Source organism: Lutjanus erythropterus, chromosome 6, assembly GCF_056507025.1.
Source record: "Lutjanus erythropterus isolate fLutEry1 chromosome 6, fLutEry1.hap2, whole genome shotgun sequence".
Lineage (NCBI taxonomy): Eukaryota > Metazoa > Chordata > Actinopteri > Lutjaniformes > Lutjanidae > Lutjanus > Lutjanus erythropterus.
Genome location: NC_139322.1, coordinates 33,045,255 through 33,066,795, shown reverse-complemented (window position 1 = coordinate 33,066,795; position 21,541 = coordinate 33,045,255). Strand labels below are relative to the sequence as shown.

At 42.6% G+C, this 21,541-nt stretch overlaps 1 protein-coding gene across 11 annotated transcripts in view; it reads right to left on the bottom strand.

The window, feature by feature from the left end:
* agrn (agrin) overlaps positions 1-21,541 on the bottom strand; it is a 348,754-nt gene that overhangs the window by 58,673 nt on the left and 268,540 nt on the right. For all 11 annotated transcript variants that reach the window (XM_084721694.1, XM_084721698.1, XM_084721695.1 and 8 more), the window contains 7 exons: positions 19,596-19,715; positions 18,314-18,478; positions 15,954-16,097; positions 12,515-12,639; positions 12,264-12,369; positions 7,117-7,545; positions 3,397-3,522 (listed from right to left, as the gene is read on the bottom strand). In XM_084721694.1, coding sequence (XP_084577820.1) covers positions 3,397-3,522; positions 7,117-7,545; positions 12,264-12,369; positions 12,515-12,639; positions 15,954-16,097; positions 18,314-18,478; positions 19,596-19,715 — 1,215 coding nt within the window. The remainder of the gene's footprint in view (positions 1-3,396; positions 3,523-7,116; positions 7,546-12,263; positions 12,370-12,514; positions 12,640-15,953; positions 16,098-18,313; positions 18,479-19,595; positions 19,716-21,541) is intronic.

The following is a 21,541-nucleotide window of genomic DNA, read 5'->3' as shown; positions in this document are numbered from 1 at the left end:
CGAACAATGCTGCAGAAAAAAAAACTGCCACCTGTTCATCTGGTTATAGAAGGCAGATGGCACAATATCACTATTCCCGAAGTAAACATTAAAAATGAAAAAATGTTGTGTTGATTCTCACTGTATCATCAAATTAAGGTTATAAATTGAGGAAAAGAAAATAGAGGAGATGAGAAAGAGACAAGCATCGTGTGCAGTGCTATTTTGCATTCAAGACAGTGATGTGTAAATAGAAATAGATTAATTATTAGCATGTGATGTTAGTTCTTAACAGCGAAACATTAACAACAACAGAAAGTCAAAGTTACACTGGGAAATTCTGGTGTTCTGTTCCGTGAGTAAAAAAAAATAGTTGAAAAACACATTCATGTTTCTAAAAACACAAATTTCTAAAAATTCGACCTACAAGATAACCTTGCTCAACAATATGCGGTGCAGATTACTCCATCTGTCGAGACACAGATGGTAAATATTATTAATGATACTGTAGTTTTGAGCTTTTTTTTTAATTTTCTGGTTTTAGCAGTCATTAACAAGCAACATTTTTCCACAAGCCCAAAACAGCAGATCTATGACTGAAATCTCAGGGGGGCAACACAGAACAGTGATGCTAATGAGGGATGGTGTAGACCAGTGATACTCATCTTAAAGGGATTATTTGAAGTGGGGTTGTATGAGGTACTTATCAATAGTCAGTGTATTATTTAGAGTAGAGGCTGGTGGGTATGTCCCCAGTTTGGAGGAGCAGGGAGGAGTGCCAGCACAGAAGCTAAGCAATGAACTGCTGCGGACAGGGTCACCCAAAAAAAAAATCAATGTCAATTTATGTGTATGCTAAATTTAGAACATTTTCACTGCTTTACTTTGCCAGTAGACAGCCTTTTCTGACAGGAAGCCACCAATATACCAGCCAAATATCACTCTCTCCAAACTAACCAAACTCTATAGGCAGAATCAATAATTTTGCCTTTCTTGCTGTTCAACCACTGCCTGTTTTTTGTGTTATTTCATGACTTTGGTGTTTTAAAATGATATCTCAAATTCAACAAAGTCACACAATCACACAAACAAATTAACTGATAGAGGCAGCGGTGGACCAGCAACTCCTGTGTTCTGTGAGGTAAAATGACTGATTTTGCCCATGGAGCATGGTTGGGTTGGAGAGGTCAATGTTTGGTTTCTAGAATAGTGGTTCCTGTCATAAAAGTAAAGCTGGGAAAATATTGTTAATATAGCACACACTGTTTTTAGGTGTCCCTAAAATATCTTTTGCTACTGTCCCTGTCAATAGCAGTGCATTGCTTAACTTCCATGCTGATGCACCTCTCTGCTTTTCCAAACTAAGAGTGTTGACTAACATTGACTGTAGGTAATACAAATTAAATCAAATCTCTTTAACACCAGCTGTCTTTAAAACAGTGCTGGTTGGCTTGCCAACAACTCTTTAAATCCCACTTAAAATAAACTGATTCATGCTGTGATTCTTTTGTGTGTCACTCCTTATACCAAGTTAATTTAATGGGTTAAGTTAATAAGTCATTTAAAATGTCCTCATTAACACTGCTGAGACAATTCCAGGATTTAATTGCTAATTTTATTGATTGTAATTGCTATTGTTTTTAATTTTTAATTGCTATTGTGTTTAATTTTTCAATTGCTCTGCTCATTCATGCATATTTACCTTTCAAAATTGTTACCTTGCCTTAGCCTTGTATTCTTCCTTCTTCCTAGTATTTCCAAGCTTCTTCATTTTAGTTGTGTGTCTTATTGTATGTCTGTACCTTGGCGCCATTGCAAACGTGTTTTCCAATTATTTTAAATAAGTCAAATTATAAATGATGAAGATGATTTAATTTGAAAATGAATAATTTGAGAGGAAGATGAGTTGTGGACCTGTTAATGTTTATTCATTTTATCTGATGAATATTATTAATGTTTGTTTATTAACTCCTGTTATTTTTCAAAAGTGGCCTCCAGGCAAAAAAAGTTGAGTATCCCTGGCGCAGACCTTTTCTAGGCAGCAGAGATTACAGCTAAAAATTAGCATTCTGTCTGAGAGCTGGATGAGAGGATCAATGCCACTTTCATGTCTTTATGTCAAGTACAGAGCTTTGGCTGGGAGGTGATTACTTTAGCTTAGGCCAGAAGCTAGGAATATGAAAATAACTTCCCCTAAAACTACAAACTATTGTTATAACATTTCTGTTTGTGTACAGGTTTAACAAAGAGACACTGATGAGCTTTAGAGGAGCTGGTAGTTGTTTTTTTCTTCAACTTTAGGGAGATACAGACTTGCTGTTTCCCCCGGATTCCAGCCTTTATGCTAAGCTAAGCTAATCACCTCCCGGCTCCACCTCCATACTTAATGCACAGGGGTGAGAATGGTCTTGATCTTCTCATCTAGCGCTCAGACAGGAAGTAGATAGGCTTTCAAATGTTGAGCAAGGTATTAGTTGTTTACATTTGTTGACTGAAGAGATTTCCACACACTTAGATCTATGCAGTCTATCAGACCCTCAACAAAATCAACAATAGACAAACAGGTAAAAATAACTAATCCCCTTGTAATCATTGGTAGTATGCAATACACCTGTGCACACCCCAGTGGTAGAAGCTCCACCTCTTGGAAAATGTAGTTTTTAAGTGAATAATTGAATGGAGTACAGTGAAGTATACAATGCAAAATAATGTGGAACACAGTGAATCTAGGAAAAGCATTAGTTTCAGTGTTAAGCTTAAGTTTTTTATTATAATATGAGGGGTGTATGTCAGGGGCAAGATTTCAGAAATTAAATAATTTTTATATAATATAATAATATGAAGAATAAAATTTACTGTATAATTTTATTTTTGTTATTTTGTAATTATACAAGTCTAGTATTAATTTTATTTCACTTAGGTAAAAGGTTTTTTTTACATCTAGATTTAGTTTAGTTTTAGTTAAATATAATAACTTTGAATAGTATCATACAAATTCATCACATAATAAATGAGGTTCTGAGGGGGATAGAAAAAAGTGTGCGGAAATAATCAGTTTGGTCACATCAGCGATCATTCTGAAAATTGTTAAGAAAGATCACAAAGATTTTAAATTGCAGATTCTGTCGTAGATACTGTTATAGATGTTTCAGTTTTTTTAAAAAGACCAGTGAAAGAAAAACCATCAACAAACAGTGAGCTTATGTGAATCAGTGCAAGAGACTGAGCATTGAGTCACAGAAGCTAGCGGAATGGCAGCTAACCTGCAAGAGATAACAGGATTTCAGCTCTCTTATCATATCTTATCATATAGTTCCGACCGTCAGGAGACAAATGCACAGAGGAGGAAACACAGGGTAACATTCAGGTGATTACAGGGTAGATAAAGTGATTTTTGGAAGGGGTATTTTGACTTACAGGGGCAGTTGGCGCCCTCTGGAGTGCTGGCTGGCGTCTTGCCATCGGGGCAGCAGCCGAACTCCTTGTTGTCACAGGACGACCTGCCCTCGGGTGGGGGTACGGTGGTGCTTGCCACCGTGGGACCTGCAGGGTGATACACAGGGGTTTATAACCATTCATGAAGCTTCAGAAGATTCATATACACCGGCCAGCTTATCTCAGAGAGCCAGAGTGGAACTATTTTAAAGACTTTTCAGACTCTGATGACGGGTACCGTTTCTAAGATCAGAACCAACAGAACGTTTTGTTTTTAGCTCCTGCAGATGGTTGTGAGCTTGCAGTCCGCTGACCTGTGATTAGACGCTAATAGAGGCATCTGTCAGGAGTGATTATATGGCATTTTCATGGGAATTTTACACCTGGAACTCATTTTGGCAGAGAACACATAATGGGCACTGTTGCCAGTCATGTCACACACAGAGTACTTTAAATGATGACGGGATACGATAACTGCTTGCTGCTGATTGGCCGACAGTTACCTTCAAGGCTTTCCACAGGGGAAAAAAAACATACAGTGGTGTTTGTGTTACGGTCACTGTATATCTGGCTATCTTGGGACATAAAAGACATAAAAGTGGCTGGGCTTTCTCCCTCTGAAGGATGAGAGTGTGTAAGAGCATCGGAGCGCCGTCCTCTCTAATGATGCTGGTGGAGGGGGTGTCTTGGTCGAAGCGGCGCGGTTTATGGCCGCACAGAGATTAGAAATAATCGTGGAGGCAAACAGCTAGCGGCTAAACAAGTCGTAAAGACGTCAGAGGCGAGGGACGTCCTGCTCAAGGACTCGCGGTCAAAGGAGGCGAGAGGAGGAGGGAGGAGGGAAGAGGCTTGGGAGTTTATAGGGCATCTGTTGGCGTGTGGTCTGCAGATTTACAGATGCTGAAGAGGAGAGCGCTGGTGGGGGAAAGAGGGCAGTGCACAGCAGTGAGGGGACGCTGCACAACCCCAGTGGGAGCTATGAGAACTGTCAAATAACTACACACACACACACACACACACACACACACACATACACACACACACACACACACACACACACACACACACAAAGCAGATACAAAAACACATACAAACACACACCTCTGACCTGCTCACATTTATACAGTCAGACAGTGACATGTGCACTCAGAATTGGACAAACTGTGACATGAGGAGAGGGAGATAACACACACAGACACACACAAACACAAAACAAAGATAAGACTCCAGCACACACTCTTAGAAATAATGGTTCCAAACTAACCATTTTCATCTCAAGAACGCTTTTTGGGTCCTTGCGGTTTGTTGACAGTGTGGGTGTTAAAAGTTGATATGACAGATTGTTAAAATGATCCTCAACAGAACCCTCAAAGAGGGTATAACTTTTTTGCACCAGGAACCAAAAAGGGGTTTCCTATAGGGACAAGCTGAGGAATGCTATGTGGCTCTAGCTAGCAATATCTAATTAGAATACAAACAGGCTCGGGGTAGAACATCCTGGATGGGTTCTTGATGAAACCTCACGGAAAATAAAAGGGTTCTTGGTAGAACTCCCTGGGTGGTGTTTTGTAAGCACCCTTAGAAGGTGTCAATTGAAACCCCAGAGAGGTTTCTGGGTGGAACCATTATACTATATGAGATTTTTCCGTAGAACCTCTAATAGGTTCTGAGTGAACCTTTCAAAGATTGTTCTAGATATAACCCTTTATGGTGAGTTCTAGGCAGAACACTCCAAAAGGGATCCAAGTGGAACCTTTATAAAGGGGTTCAACTATGGGGAAAAGCCAAAGAACCCTACAAGGTTCTAGTTAGCACCTTCGTTTCTAAGTGAGTACACAACGCAGACAAGCACACCTCACAGACACACACATTAGAACACGGATTAGTGCAGATTTGAATATCCATGTTAAAATCTTCACTGCACAATCTCCTGATCTGCTCACACTTTCACACTCACAGATTGATGTGAGCGCAAGTGCTTCAGCACAATCTAAAAAACATCTAGACACGCTTGAGTTCATTCACACACACATATATACACACACATAAACATACAAAGACCACAAGTCACCAGGTCTCCTCAGCAGACAGGCTACATGCTCCTCGCGCCACCGAGCACTCTGGTCAGCCTCTGACAAGAGAATAAATCTAAGACTTGGGGAGAAGGAGCGGGAGAGGAGGAGGAGGAAGAGCTGAGGAAGAGCACATTGGGGCCACGCTGTTCCATCAATCCTATCCTGTTACTGCGAGCTGTCAGGGCAAGGTGGATGGATGGATGGAAAACAACAACAGAAAAAAAGAGGGGGTCTGATTGAAAAGTCTCAGTCATCCCTTGTTGTCCCAGCAACCGCAGCCTGCTATTACAGTCAGGAGGGCATGTCGAGAAAGATTTGAGACTAGTCATGTGACAAGGTGCGCAGCCTCCACACACACACTCACACACGCACAAACACTCACACCTCAAACCTCCCAGTCACATCAGCCTGTCAAGTCAGGCTCCAGAGATCCCCAGTTGCGGGCCAACAGTTTCATCCGGCCTGCCGAGAGTGTATTTTACAGAGCCTGGGTTTGTTTTGCTAGCTGTTGAGAGCGAGCGAGCGCGCTGGTGGAATGGGAGAAAAGAGCATGGGTGATGTAGCAACAGTGAACCGTGCAAATACATTCCTTTCTGTCTGAAATTGAGATATACATCTTATGCGAAATGACACTAACAGCATCTGTTTACAGAGATTTCTCTTCCCTGCCTGCCTGCCTTTGACATTTCTCCCCTTAAAAAACAATTTGCATACAAATACATAAGCTGATGTAACTTTCAATTAACAGATGATGGCATGAATGTATATGATGTCAGCTGTTTGTTCCAGCCCTTCTGAAAAAAAGCCCTCCCACAGGCATTATTTTTTCCCCAAGACTGTTCCATCTGGTCCTGCCCTAATGTGCTGTGATTGGCTACTACTTGTTACCTTGGTGGTGTGTCCTTGTGATGGCCAGAAAGCCTTCTAACATTATGAACTAAGTCTTTAAAAAGTTAACAGGTGCATTTAGCTTCACATGGGGTACAAAGCCCAGTCTCCTTGGTGCAAATCCTGTATTTGATTCATTTATCCACCACAACCTCCTTACTAAATTGACCCTTTCTAAGCTCCGCCCTTTTTTGGTCTGTGCTAACAGTTGAGGAAACTTGATAGTTCCTTTCTTTTCCAGTAAAAGCAATATAAAGGGACCTATCTTAAGTTAGCTCATGAAATGAAAAATTAGCTAACTAGAAAACTTTTGTTAGCAAAACTTTGTGTTAGCTAACTCTCTAGCTAATGACTGATGTAGATTAATTAGCATTTTGCTAACATAAGTGAATTTAAGATGTGAATCTATGTTGCTTTTGGTTCTCTTTTCAATATAGACGAGCCTAACTGCAGCATAGTGAAATACAGGAAGCAGGAAAGCAGAAAGGAACGGCAACAGAACTGAAGTTCCACTGGGTAACAAGCTTGATCAACTGTTAGGGCTTAAGAAGGGTCAATTTCACCCCACTGCCAATATCTACGCTCACACTTATAGCCAATCAGACCACAGTAGTAGAAGCCAATCACAGCACAGCAGGATGGAACTAAGTGGAACAGTCTTGGGGGAAAAAATTACCCCTTTTCTCAAACATCCCTCTCAAAGCATTATGGGTAATGAAGTGAAAGAGCAGGGCTTTACCGACAGGCTCCTCTGCCCCACTGGCCTCTGTTGGGACGCCGCTACCCGCTTCCTCTTCCAGCTCCTCCTCTTCTTCCGTCTGGTCGTCCCCGCTTGGCTCCCCGCTGCCCGAGCCCTCGAAGGAGGTCGCGGCGGCGGAGGGGGCAGGGCTGCTGCTGCGTGAGGAGGAGGCGGTGGTGGCGGCGGCAGTGGACTGAGGCTGAGGCTGGGTGTGGATGGAGTGGCGGTGGTTTGTTCGCGCACGGTTGTGGGTGATGGTGGGAGAGGGGGTGGTGGCCGGGGGCCACTCAACGGTCTCTGTCTCGGCCGTCCTCGGAGGCGGGATGGCCCACACCATGTTAGGGGGGAAGGGGGCGGTGGTGGTGATGGTGGCGGCTGCAGTGGTGGGGGGGTTGGGGGTGGGTCGGTCGGCCGGCTCTGAGATGGTTTCTGGTGGAGGGAAGGAAGGGGAGGAAGCAAGGAATGGATGAATGACTGAGCAAAGATGAAAATGTTTGATTTTTGCCTCACCTATCTCCATAAAAACTTCAAAAATCACAGCAGAGGAAATAAAAACATCATTAACCAACAGAACCACTTAATGATTATTACAACCGACTGTTGACAATAACTTTTTACCTCAGCATTTACTGATGATTATGTCCTATTTAATCTTCTAACCCTTCTCCCTGATGCTCAACAATGTCATTATGAAATTACATTATAAAAGACACACTCACACACACATACACACAGACAGACATATATTCAGGCTCCCATTTGTAAAAGCAACCCTTCTGATTAAAAACCCTGCAATGGATGAGATGTCAGGAATCTTTATTTGACAAACCTTAAGTAATGAAAGTGCATCCATATGCAGAGTGAATATGGAATATGCCAACAGATGACATACTGCATTCACAGTTATATGCACTGCAGTGTGTTTCGCCTGCAGATGAGTTATGTTGCCCAGACGTGGTTAAACTACTCCAGTCGGTGTCAATGCATAGAGCAGAGTGTGTTTGTGCTTGTGTGTGTACACATATGGCGTACATTTGTGTGCACAATATGCATGCTGGTGTGTTGCGTGCGTGCTGTGCCAATGCCTATGAATTATATATCCATATTCAAATGCTGCCCTCCAGTAGCAAAGCTTTAATCACCAACAGCCAGTGCCTCCGGTGATGAATGATTGATAGAAATGGGGCAAAAAAAGCCGGCTTTAACTCTGGCTTCAAAGACGGCAGACTGCTGCTCGCAGAGAGCATGAGCATCCGTCAACGCCACCACAAACACACTGCTGTCAACACATAAACACACACGCGCGCACACACACAAACATGCACAAATACAAGGCAAGAAATCACTCCAAATGAGGGAGAGAGAAGAGGCTCTCCGCAGAGAGACCATCATTACCAATGCAAAAAGCTCTGGTGCAAAAGGACAAACTGTCTGCGATAAAAGAACGATAAATAGGACAAAAACTCCTGAGGGGGAGCGGGGAGTTGGCAGGGAGATGCAACGTAAGGGAGCACTTCAGATTTAGCCAAAGCAAGCAGGCGTGACAATACTGAGGTTCTTCCTTTACTTCTTTATGCCCCATGAGTATAGATGTGTGGGTGAAATGAACAGAAGATTTAAAAAAAAAACTATACCGTAGATTTGCGCCTCATTAAGATTTGCCTAACATTATGTGTAGGACTTAATTACACTGCTATAATCGCCGATTTGATCAGCAATTATTCACCGAGGTGTGAAATGTGATACCTACTGAGACGGCAGAAAGCCTGGGAGACACAAGGTGTCAGCTTAAAGTGTGGCAGATATTTGTATAGAGAGAGATTTGGAGTGGAAGAGCACAGAGCGGCGATGCTATCACCAAGAATGGTGGCATGCATTGCCTTTCCTCTTGGCTACACCTGTCAGTCAGGTGCCAAGCTTAGCGTCAGGAGGCTTGCTCCCTGGGAAGTGTCTAATGTGTGTTTGGGTGTGTGTGCATATCTCGAGCAGCGGAGCTCCATGACACAGGATAAAGGAAGAAAAGAATGCATGTCTGAAAGAGGAAAGAGGGACTGGCAGCGCAGTCTGTTCAGCTGATGCTTCTCTTAATCAAGTTTAACAGTCCATTTGCCTTTTTTTTTGCTTTTCTTTCCCTCTCAGTGGAGCAGTGGACAGTAATGTCACAGGATGGAGAGGGAGAAAAAATCATTGTCATCTGGGCTTGTCTCAGCTGTGTAGTTATCGTTGAAAGGTGGTTATTAAGATTGTTTGTGGTGTCAGCTGCGCTCAGTGAGGAGGAGGAGGGGGAGGAGGAGGAGGAAGCTGGATACAGGAGAGCGCAGGGGGACGACAAGGGAGCCAGAGAGCCGGAGAAGAAAATGATAGGGACAAATGTCTAAAGAAAAGGGTTTAAAGTTGTTTAACAAAGCGAGCAGTGGGGGAATGTGGCAAGGCAAACAGTGGGAACAGAATGAGGGACTGAATAATGAGAGAAAATCGCAGGACATGGTGAAGGCAACAGAACCCTAATATGCAGGCGGAGGGACTGCCGGTGCCATATGCTGGCATTCGTTGCCAATTTGCTGCAAACCTACAGGTGATAACACCATATGGGAGAGGCAGGCCATTGCCAACTTGGTGGCCATTTTCCCCCGGCGCCAGAATTTGCTCATCGGTCCAAATGCCCTCCCTCTGCTGCTTGGTACAGTAGCTCGTGCATTTTTTACTGGGTTCCTCAGATATCGCTTCATCTTTTTGCTGAGACGGCGAGCCAGATAAACTCCTCCCTGCGCTCTGTGGCTGGGATGTCTTTTAGCTGGGAGACTTCAGAGGCAGCTGGGTAACATCACAGTTAGCTGTGAGTTCTCTGTCACAAGCAGAAAGATTTGAAGGCGCTTCTGAATTTTCCTCCGCCTGCCCATTAGTAGCACACTGTGCAGCAGAATGTAGTCACGCTCTGCGGTATAATAAAAAGTTGCAACGGATCAATGACGTTAAAAAAGATCAATATTCACTCATTTATATAAGCCCTTGGCATTGCTCTCTTGTCAAACCACAGAGCAGCTCGGCGAGCATTAGCATGCCACAGCGCTGAGGCCGGGCGTCTGGAAGCACTGCATGTAAACAGCGAGAGGGGAGGGCGAGCAGGGCTGCGGCGTGGTGAGGGGTGGAGGCAGAGCAAATGCTAATTCGCACCCAGCCACACGTGAAATGAGCTCGAGATCTAACCCCCGAGCCGACAGCGGCGGCAGAGCAGCTACCCGCGGTGCGACCACATCCGGGGGAAGAAATTAAAAGATCCTCTGTGGCTGTCGGTGGGCCTGCGCGCTCGCCTGTCTGTTCCTCCCCCGAGGGCTCCGCAGAGAAAGAGTCCGCTGTGAGGCGTCTTCTTTGCCTTCTGTGTGCAGCAACGCTAGGTGAGGGATTACACACAACCCACATCTCTATTGCCAGGCAACGGAGGAATGTGAAACCAGACTGGATTTTGGCTCCTTTTGCTGGTAACCCACGGCACTGAATTTGTAATTACCAGATGTTCAGGGACTTATCAAAGCCTTGTCGATCTCTCGCTGAGCCTATTTGGATTCTTTAGCTGTGTACCTGCGACTGCAGCACGAAACAGACCATGTCAACAGCCTCGCCTCCCATGGTTATTGACCTAGTTTGGGTGCTCAAAGGATATGTTCTATAGGACTTTGCTTTTGTGGTGACACATTATTAGGTCACCTGATCTGTGCCCACTGAGCAACGAGGTGAATGAACATTTTTCCACCTTAAAATGCGAGACACCTGGCAGTGGCTCATGGCCAGAACCACACAGCTGGCACTCATCTTCCCTACTGAGCTTGCCGGCGGCGTCTGTAGAACCCCGTTGTGACGCAAGCTGGCAGCCGGAGTGACAACTTCACTGTACATGAAAGCCGTGGCCTTGGCACGTGTCCCGGCCCCTATTACACTGATCCAAACAATGTCCATCAGCATCTGGATCAAGGGCCAAGAGCTGCACCTTTTACCTGGTACACATGTACCCTACATCCGCCATCATCGCACTAGAGCAGTGTCGTGTTCCTGGCGGTGTAAAGCTGCAAAGGGATTGACGCATTTCCCAACAGGAGGGTTTGAAGATGAAGCCAAATCCCAACAGAGGAGCGAGAAAGCAAAGAGGAAGTGTCATCGCTATCTTGTGGGATTGCAAAGCTCAGACTTCAGTGAAACTACAGAGACCTTGGTATTAAAATGCTACAATGTCTCTCTCTTTCTTATTCTAATTTTTCTCCAGTGCCACAGATGATTTTGCTCTCACCTGGAAGTTCACAGGCAGCGAGAGGGCAGGGTGTACTCTATGTACTCACTGAAATGAACTAAATATTTGCTATTAAATAGTCATAATCATGGAGCTTGAGAAAGTGCAGTATTACAAACAGCAGAATTCTCCGAGGAGATCTTGAATACAGATCACTCCTCTACATGTAATTTTGCTTTGAAGGGATAGTTTGGATTATTTGAAGGTACATATTGATAGTTAGTGCATTAGCACCAGTAGATGCGGGTCACACACCCCCAATTAGGAGAGGCAGATAGGGGCACCAGCATGAAAGCTCAGCAGTGAAAGGCTGCATAATGTATTTTAAACCAAAGGATAGTTTGGATTCACAAAAGTCATGCAATAAAACAAACAAACCAATGGATCAAAGCAGTGAGAAACCAGCAACTCCTGTGTTCTGCAAAGTTAAATGACTGATTTTGGCAATGGTGGCTGGTTTATGGCTAATATAATTCATAAAATGTTAAATAAATATTGTTTAGTAATAAAAGACTAAATATAGTGTACAACTGTCCACAGCAGCACATTGCTAAGCTTACATGCAGCATCTACTTTAGGTAACACACTGACTATCAGTAAGTAGCTCATACAACCTACATCAAATAATGCTATTGATAGCAGTCACACACTGTCCTGTAGACACAAAATCCAAGCTGAATTTGGACACACATTGCTGTGACTTTACTGAGGCGAGGGCAGAGAGATGGATAGGGGTAGGAGGAGAAACAGCAGGAGGGGGATAATGTGAGGCCCACGGCGCTGCTCATTATCTTCTGATCAGGGGCCTGACAACAGTTGGCCATCCATGCGACGCGTGATGCATGGAGGCTTCGACAGCGCTCACCTGTGCACTGTCCGAAGTGCTGCACCGTGATGTCCTTGTCCTGCCTACAGGCTATGGTCCTCAGCTGGCACTGGTCGGCATAGGTCACCCCATCTGAGCCGCACACCTGCTCCATGGTGACAGAGATGGAGAGAGGGGAGGTGGGGACACATGTTAACTCCCTGTAGGCCACTGAAACAATGTCTTTCAGTTTATACCAGAAACTTGCAGATCAAACTACTTGTTTCCGAAGTGCGGACAGTTTTACCCACCTTGGTCTTGTTTTTCTCATCGCAGTCAGGTGAGGGGCACTCACAGTGGGCTTGGCCATTCACCTCAATGCAAGAAGCTCCATAATTGCACACTAACTCTTCACATGAAGTCGGAGCCTCAGGACCTGTGGAAGAAATGGGTTTGTGCTGTTACACTCTCTGTACAGTCCCATAATCATACAGTTTGGAGAAATGGTGGATGTTAAGTTAAATTAAAAGTTTTATATATTCATATAAATTCATATATTCAATATTATACTTCCACAATTATAGAACTTTTGCTTACACTTGTTAAGCAAGCAAAAGTTGTGCCTGTTAAACAGCCATTAAATTGATTTCTCAAAATCTGGAAAGCATGATGAGATATAAAAAGTAATCAGCAAACCAAACTAAAATTGTTTTTTTGAGCCCTTAACACATTCATATACACTGTATATTAGTAGAAGTTGTATAGCTTCAGTTGCTTAAAGGCAGTGGTGGACTCGCTATCTGAGAAGCAGGGGCGAAAAAAATAAGGGCATCAGATGTATGTGGTGGGGCACCCACACGCCGAAAGTTGTGATGTACTTTAACCCATTTTATTCACTGGAAGGGCACCTTAAAGGGCATTTTACCACATTGTGTCCCCCGAGGAGCACTCTAAAAGGCACTTCATCACGTTTTGTCCACTGCAAGAGCACTCTAGTGGGCACTTTATCATATTTTTTTATCTACCTTAGGAGCAACCATGAAGGCACTTCTGCAGTATTTTTGTCAAAGATTGATCAATCTCAGTCCACTAGTGCTTCAAAGCTTATTCCACTTCCTTTGTAAGATGTCAAGGTTTGGATTTGGACAAAAAGTGTAAAGACCCCCATTCATAATGTTGACACTGGAATTCTACATCAATATTTGAACACTGTGCTGCTATTTTTTTCTTTGTTTGTTTGCAAATCTATTCATTCTGTTTAAACCTGGTGTTTCTGTACAATTGCAGATAAAGATTCAGGCTACACTAATATTTTTAGATTCATACAATTTGTAGATTTAGACTCCAGTGGTGGCTGCTTCAAACCATATTTGCTGGCATTCAGCCTTCCAAAAACAACATTTCACCACCATTAATAAAAATAACAGTTTGCTCTCCCATTTGCTGCGCATAAAGGGAGGCATGCACCTGCCAATTAACTGGGTGTTCCAGCAGGAATCTAACAGCACCAAAAATCACATTTATGTTGATGAAACTGATGAGTTATGTTCAGTCAAAAAGCTGATTTTGACAAATAAAGAGTACCTCGTTTAATCCAAATAATTACTTTATTCAAATGGGGGATTCTGTTCAAGGATTTTTTAAATCTTTTTTTTTTCTTAATTTAAAACTTCAGAAGAAGCTCTGAATGTAAAGCTTCCTAAGTTTCATGTTGCTAACACTGTCTTCCTTTGGGACAGTTAGCATTAGTGTTAGCAGCTATATGCTAGATACTACAGAGCCACAATCCCTGACACCTTTAACCCTGCTCTGTCTATTTAAAATGTGTGTAGGAGTTGGAGACAGATATTACTCTCTAGCTCTTTCTCCTCTATGGGAGCGACCTGTTTTAGTCTCTTTACAACCACACATCCACAGCGGTAATATAATCATAAAATTGTCTAGTTACCTGTGCATAACACGGTGTGAATTATTCATAGTTTCACAGACCACAGCAATATCCCTAAACTGCCTTACTGCAGGAAAAAGAGAGTTTTGTAAAGGTGTACACTCAGGATATTTTGGCTCTGCATTTTTTTTCTCCAACAGATCTCTCCTGAAGCTCTCCAAAGGAGTGTTTGAAGCCTTGAAGTTGCAGCAGCAGGAGCTGCAGTCGGGGAGCCCAGCACCCACCTGTCGGGCTGCGAGTGTGGGGTCTTTGCATTGTTGCAACATCACAGAGGCTTAGAGTACCCCCCACCCCTTGGCTCCCACTTTCATGTGCTACCACTCCTCAGTACCTTGTCTTTTCATCTGGCAAGTTGTGTGGCGGAGTGCCCCACCACTGTGCCGGGACTGCTGGCTTCATTAAGCATTTGACTTCCAGTCGATATCTGATGGTGCATCTTAATCAAGGAGCTGCAGGCCCCCACAGCAGGAACTAACCTTTCCTTCAACTAACTTTTATAGCTTGTGTAATCACTGTGGCTGTTTTCTTTATCAATCCAACTCATCAATAGTTCTCATGAACATTATCATACACATAGGCTGGGGTACACCAGCAAGGATTACCAGGTTAAGTCATGGTTTTACTTTAAATTTTGTTGCCACACACTTTTAAACCATCTTAAAATTAAGAAACTAAATAAATAATTGAAACCTCTCTTTAAACCTCAGTTTAGATTTTACTCTAAACCTGGATTAAATGTAATGGTGTTGCACCAAAAGTTTAAACTCCAATTTAAAATGTGGTCCCCTATCAACTTTAAACTTACACTTGAAGAGATGTAACTTTTAAAATGTCTGCCTTTTTAGATGGATTTAGCAAAATAATCAAGTTCCTCAAAAAAAGTTAAAGGACAGATTCAACCCAACTGAATTTTATGATGTGTTGTAGTTGTTGTAGTTTGTTTGCTGAGTCATCACAAGTAGGCTAACTAGTCTAACTAACTTTTAGCTAGTTAGCAAATGATGTACTGTTTTGCTAACTCTTTAGCTATCTAGCAAACCATGCAACATTTTGTTAATTTTTAATCTAGCTAGTAAAAAATGCATCGTTTTGTTAACTTTTTAACTAGCAAACACAACATTTTGTTTAGCAATAGAGAGCAGCTGAAAGTTAACATTTACCCCTCTTTCATACTTAATACTGTATGTCATTACAGTACTCAAATTTATTTTTATTTACAATGATGGAGATGCTTGCTTGCCCATATTAAAATAAATTATATTTTAATATGAGCAAGCAAGAATCACCATGACCGGTTTAACTAATAAGACTATCAATGAGATTGTTTTTTAATTGTGCAACAGAGCTCTGCTTAAACTTAATCGTGAATTTAGATTTACTCATTTTAAACCTAGTTTTGCTAAACACTGATTAGAAGTAATCTTAGATTAAATTAATCTCTGTTGGTGCCAGTCTTAGTGCTCTGAATCCACCAAAATGGAGTATGATGTAGAGAAAATTGAATATCAATGGGTGATGTATCAAGCCTGTGTCATTTGTACACTCCAGTATTTTCCTAATCACTATCGATTAACTGCCCTGCAGCCGCTTCCTTCCCTTTGCCAAAAAACCAGATGGATGTGAGGAGCAAACAGAGGAAGAAGTGGCTGCTAGGAGGCTGATCCACGGATCAGACAAGTTACAGAAAAACAATCCAGAAAGAGAGAGAGAGAAGCTGGGATAAAAGATAAAAATGTGTCTGTGTGTGTGTTTATGTGGTTTATTAATGCTCCACTGGTTGCCTTGGTACTCTCTCTTATTACCTTTGTCGCAGCCATTCATGCCCATCTTGCTTCCATCTGGACACACGTTGCACTTCATGCCCTTCACTCCTGTCTTGCAGGAACACAGACCTGACATCTGCTCACAGTCGTCCCGTACTGAGCCCGTGGGGTCGCAGTTACACGCTGTTGTGGAGAGAGAGAGCAAAAAAAGTAAGACTGATGAGAAAAAAAGTATCAATTAGGGACGATGGCAGGGACAGGGATCAGAGTAGCTTGGTGTAAAAAGCGTATTTGAGGCACCCTTAGCCTCTGAACTTGGCTTCAGATATATCCATGTCTTACAGTCAAGGGTTGGGAATAGTTCAACCGCCTTAGGGGCCATAGAGGGAGGACAAGGAGGAGGAGGATGAGTACATAACATAAACAACCCTGGGGACGGACATCAACCCCATCGTGTTCCTCGAATCAATGATGTGTTTTTTTTTTCCCTCTCCTCTCCTGCTGAACCTAGTATTGCTGTGCAGTGTGTTGTCTGCTTGCTGTGGGTAAACCTTGTTAAGGTCAGGCCATGGGTGAGGCACCTGCAGGCTTCCCGCTGTTGACTGAAAATGCTCCGTGGCGTCGGGAGTGCATGTCCTGTGATACCTCAGCGGCAGGATACGAGCTGGTCACCATATTGCATTACACCGAGACAAACAAGGGGTCCTGACCCCGCTGGTAACTTGAATACAAATGAAAACAGCTCATTCAGTACAGCTTTGACAGGACTGACATGACACCATAGGGTTTATTTCTGCAAAAGCTGCCATCAAATAGTTGAGCTGTATATTAAACATAGGTAGACTGTTGTAGCTAATAAATAATTTACTTTTTACTTTTCTACACTGACTTCAGGGATATTAACCTCACAAGTTAATACTTTTAAAGAGTTGGCTCAGAGGTGTTGTTATCAATTCAGTGAGAAATTAATTTTCCCACTCTGGCTGTTTTCTTGTGAAAGATGTTTTCTCTCGTACCTGCAGTGGAATTTAGCCACGTAGATGTGGTTGTGTTTGTCCAGGTTTTCAGATATCTGTCTCAAAAAGTTTTCGGCTTAATTCCAATGCAATGAGGTGGGAATGGAATTTTGTTTTAATAAAATATTTGGTTTAATAATATTAACTACAACATCTTTTTTCCAGAGCCAGTTTCTCTGTTAACCTGGACACACACTAGTTTTCAATGGGACTATTTCTTCCTTTGTTAGAAAGTAGGTCCAATGAAAAATAACTAACAAAATTAAACTGAGTGTACTTGACTCAATTCACCTCCATTGTAACCACATTTGACAGTCTAAATACTTTTACATTCGGCTTGAAACTCTTTGCTTTGTTAAATTTACGCTATTTAAAGCTGGGGCAGGCATTTCATTTTTGGTGTCACTGGGCAAACGTTCCACAATAATTTTTCAACATAAGGTAATTCAAGTGGTCTGAGAAAAAACTAAAATTCTGCTTCTCTTCTTGAGACTTTGGCCAATCACAGGTAAGTAAATTGATTGTTGAGACTCATTGCCAAACACGCAAGTATTTGAAAACCTGTAAATGAGACTCAACAATCAACTATGTCTCTCCAGAATCTATTGAAAAGGGACTATTTCTGTCTTTGATAAAAAGTAGTTCCAATGAAAACTGGTGGGAGGGGCTAAACATGACATATCAAAAATGGTGCACCAAAAATGCCTGTGCATTTTGCTGTGCTCAAAGCAGAATGTCAAGGTTGTCAATTGTTGTTGTCTAACTAGTTAACTAACATCTTCTACTAGACTAGTTATGTCTGTGGGTAAAGAAGAAAGTAAGAAAGACACCAAGACATGTACAACTTTGTTTGCACAGAGTCACTGTGATTGGCTAGATATGTACTAGCGTACTCTGATTGATTGTTTGATTATATATTGGTCAAAATGATTTAATTCTACCAAAGTTATACCATAGCAACTGCTCTGTATAGTATGTACATCGATTGTATGTATCTTTGTCCAGGAAGAGGGATGTATCCTCTGCTGTTCTTTTCTTTTTCTCTGTGTGTGGACTGTAAAGCTCTTTGAAGCAAATGTGTATTTTGTGATTCTGGGCTTTAGTGGCCACAGTGTATGAATAAAATTCACCTGACTATGGAGGTCACAGCAGAAATCTCAGAGACGGATATCTCAAAACCAAATACTCCCTGCGTTGCTAGCTACTGTTTGAGGTAAGTGAGAAAATTGTTTTTTTTTAGAAACTGGGTGAGCTGACCCTTTATGAACTAAACGCAGCATGCATACAGATTACAGCTCCTGCTGTTGAAATCACATGTAACAGTTCAGCGCATGTACAGTATGTTTGCTCTGTTAGTGCAGATACAAAGAACCTATTCCTCACGTGTGCAGCCGCTCATGTTCTCAGTCACAATTCCACGGAAGTTCCAGAAGCCCGGCTCGCACCGGTCACACTTCTGTCCCCCGACGCCGGGCTTACAGGAGCACTGGCCTGTGGCTGGATCACAGGTTCCTTTGTAGGAGCCGTAAACGTTACACTGACAGGTACCTGAGAAGAACAGAGCAACACGGATGTTACTTTTAAAGAGATGGGTCGGGTTAGTTTTTGTCACTCTCTCCAAACCAACCAAACTCTATTGGTGAAATCAGTCATTTTAGCTCTTAGAACTCAGGAGTTGCTGGTCTACCACCGCCTTGACTGATTAGTCTGTTTGTGTTATTGTGTGACTTTGTTGAACATGAACTATCCTAAATGAAGTCACATAATAATACAAAAAACCCCCCAAAAAACCAAATCTACATAGCAGAGATGAGCAACTTGTTTTGTGCAAATGTAAAATTACTGATTTTGCCAATGGAGTTTGGTTAGCTTGGAGGGTGTGATATTTGGCTTATATAACGGCAGGGATGTCTGATGGCAAAGTGAAGTGGCAAAAATATTCTAAATATAGTATATCCTTAAAATAATGTCAGCTTTTTTTAGTTGGACCGCTTTTTTAGGTGGCAAAAATACATTTTGCTGCAGCTACTGATGCACTGACTATCAATAAGTACCTTATACAACCCCACTTCAAATGATCTGAACTATCCCTTTAACTTCTGCTGCTACACACGAAATCAAAGTCCTCTGCAATACATCACCGGTTCACGCTTCTCTAACTTTGAAAAACCCTATCATCACATAACTTACAACAGTCGAATACTGCTTACTATGATGGATACTCTGTATTAAAGATTTATGCTTGGCTCAAATGTTGGGTAAGCCCCATTCCACAAATAAAAAGGTGGATAAAGTGTGCTTAGGTGAGTTTCCCCTCTGCTAAATCTCTGTATATCCCTATTTCTAAGACTGCATTTTCTCCATCCATACTGTATCCCCTGGCTAACGGCTTGATGCAGCATTTTCTCCCCCATCTCTGTGCTATCATTCGTCAAGATCATCAGATGAAGAGATTTTTCTGTTGATACGGTGCAACATTATCATAATTATTCCTTGGATTAAGATGAAATGTTTTCAGCTCTGCAACTTTGGTGCTGTAATTGCAGTCAAGGACAATAAGCCCCGTATGCTGAAATAGCCTGATAGTATCTACAGCTTTTTTTTGTCTCGCGCACAACAAACTCAGGACACATCGAAGGTGAAGGGCGTGGGAGGGGGGACTTACTGGGACATCCAGCCAGTCCGACTCCCAGGGCGGCGGTGATGTTGTCGTGGCAGCAGCCGTACACAGACAGACTGCAGTGCTGGGGTGCTGTCAGCTCAGGCAGAGATGTGGCTGAAATCGCTGATGAGGGAGGAAGAAAAGGGGAGGGGGAGATGGGAGATGGCACAAGGAAGAGAGAGAAGAACAACCAACATTTGAGTGATTACGTCGGCGGCGTGGGGTTTAGTGTGTGTGTGGGGGGTAAATTAGACAACACAATCTCCAAGCAACATGTAACTTTTTGCCAACAATGAGATTGGCTCGAGGGGCAGAGGTGGAGAGGCTGGCAGCCGGCTTCAAGATAACAATTCTATTTGCTACTTTCCCCACAATGGCTCAAAATCAGGGGGAAAATGATGCTATTACCTCCAGTGAAAACAAACAATGGCGTCGCTGGTGAATGTGCAGCGGCTGACATTTACCACCTACTAGGAGGCATGTTCTCTTCATTTGTTCTTGTCTAATATTACGGAATTGCGCTGCTGCCCTACAACCTTCCCAAAAAAAAAAAAAAACAGAAGAAGAAGAAGAAGAAGCGTGCTGCATAATGTGAAGGAATGTGCCAAGCAGTTTGTGCCTGCGCACAGTGTGTGGAGAGCTCCTTTGTCTGAGGATGCACCAGCGTTCAAACTAGTGTGACAGCTCGGAATAAAGAACTACATTCGACAAAATACAAACAAATGTGTTCCGGAAAAACTGGCGCGTCTCCAGAAAGTGGAAGAGAACAACAGAACAAATAGTGGGAGGCAAAAAAGTGGCTTTGTTTAATGGCCGAGGCAAGAAATATCATTGTTTAAATTCTCTCTAGGCTTTAAGAGTGAAAAGAAAAGTTGTAGAGATCTACTCATAGAAATAATGGTTCCAAAAGGATTCTTCATGAAAGGCTGACGCTCTACCCATATCCATTTGCTACTGAAGAACCCGTTTTTGAAGGAAGGGCTTGTCAGGGGTACTTTATAAGACAAAGGGTTCCATTAAGAATGTTTTTCATCCAAAGAACCCTGTTTGGAGGGAAGAGTGTTTCAAGGATTGTTGAAATCCATGAAGAACTCTTTTGTCCAGAGTTTGTTAAGGATTCTTTTTAACATAATGTTCTCTGGTTGGGTTCTAGATAAAATTCTTGGAATATATTAGGGTTTTATTTAGAACCCCTGGGTGGGTTCTAAATAAAACCTTTGGAATACAATAGGGCTCTTGGCAGAACCCCCTGGGTGGGTTCAAGATAAAATCTTTGGAATATAAAAGGTTTCTTGGTAGTTCCCACCAGGTGGGTTCTAGATAAAACCCTTGGAGAATCCCAAGAGAGTGCTAGATAAAACCTTCGGAATATAAAAATGTTCTCCATAGGATTCGCTCGGTGGGTACTAGAAAAGAATTATTGAAATATAAAAGTGTTCTTGGTAGAGCCTTGGTGGATTCTAGATAAAACTCTTGGGAGTATAAAAGTTCTCATGGAAGAACCCCATTGGTGGGTCCTAGATAAAACCCTTGGAAGCCTCCATGTGGGTTCTCCTTAGCACCCTTAGAAGGTGGAAAGGTTCTGGATGGAATCCCAAGAGAGAGAGTCCTGGGTGAAACCTTAAAGAGATGGTTCTAGAGTATAACCTGTGAAACCTAAATAAAAGATTCTACCAAGAACCAAAATGGGTTTACCTATGGTTCTATTCAGCACCTTTGTTTCTAAGAGTGTAGAAAGCAGGACTCTTTGCCTCTCGCTCTTTTTGTCTCTGTCTCTCTCTATTCTCTTTGCGATCTCTTTTTCTTGCGTTGCTCATTTGGAGTTTGGAGGCTGGAGATACAGGGGCCATAAATCACACTGTTACTGGTGTGGATATGAGCCTCAGCCTAATGGTGATGACTCGGCTCGCTCTTTTTCCAGTGCTTTCCCACTCCAGAGATGGGCTTTG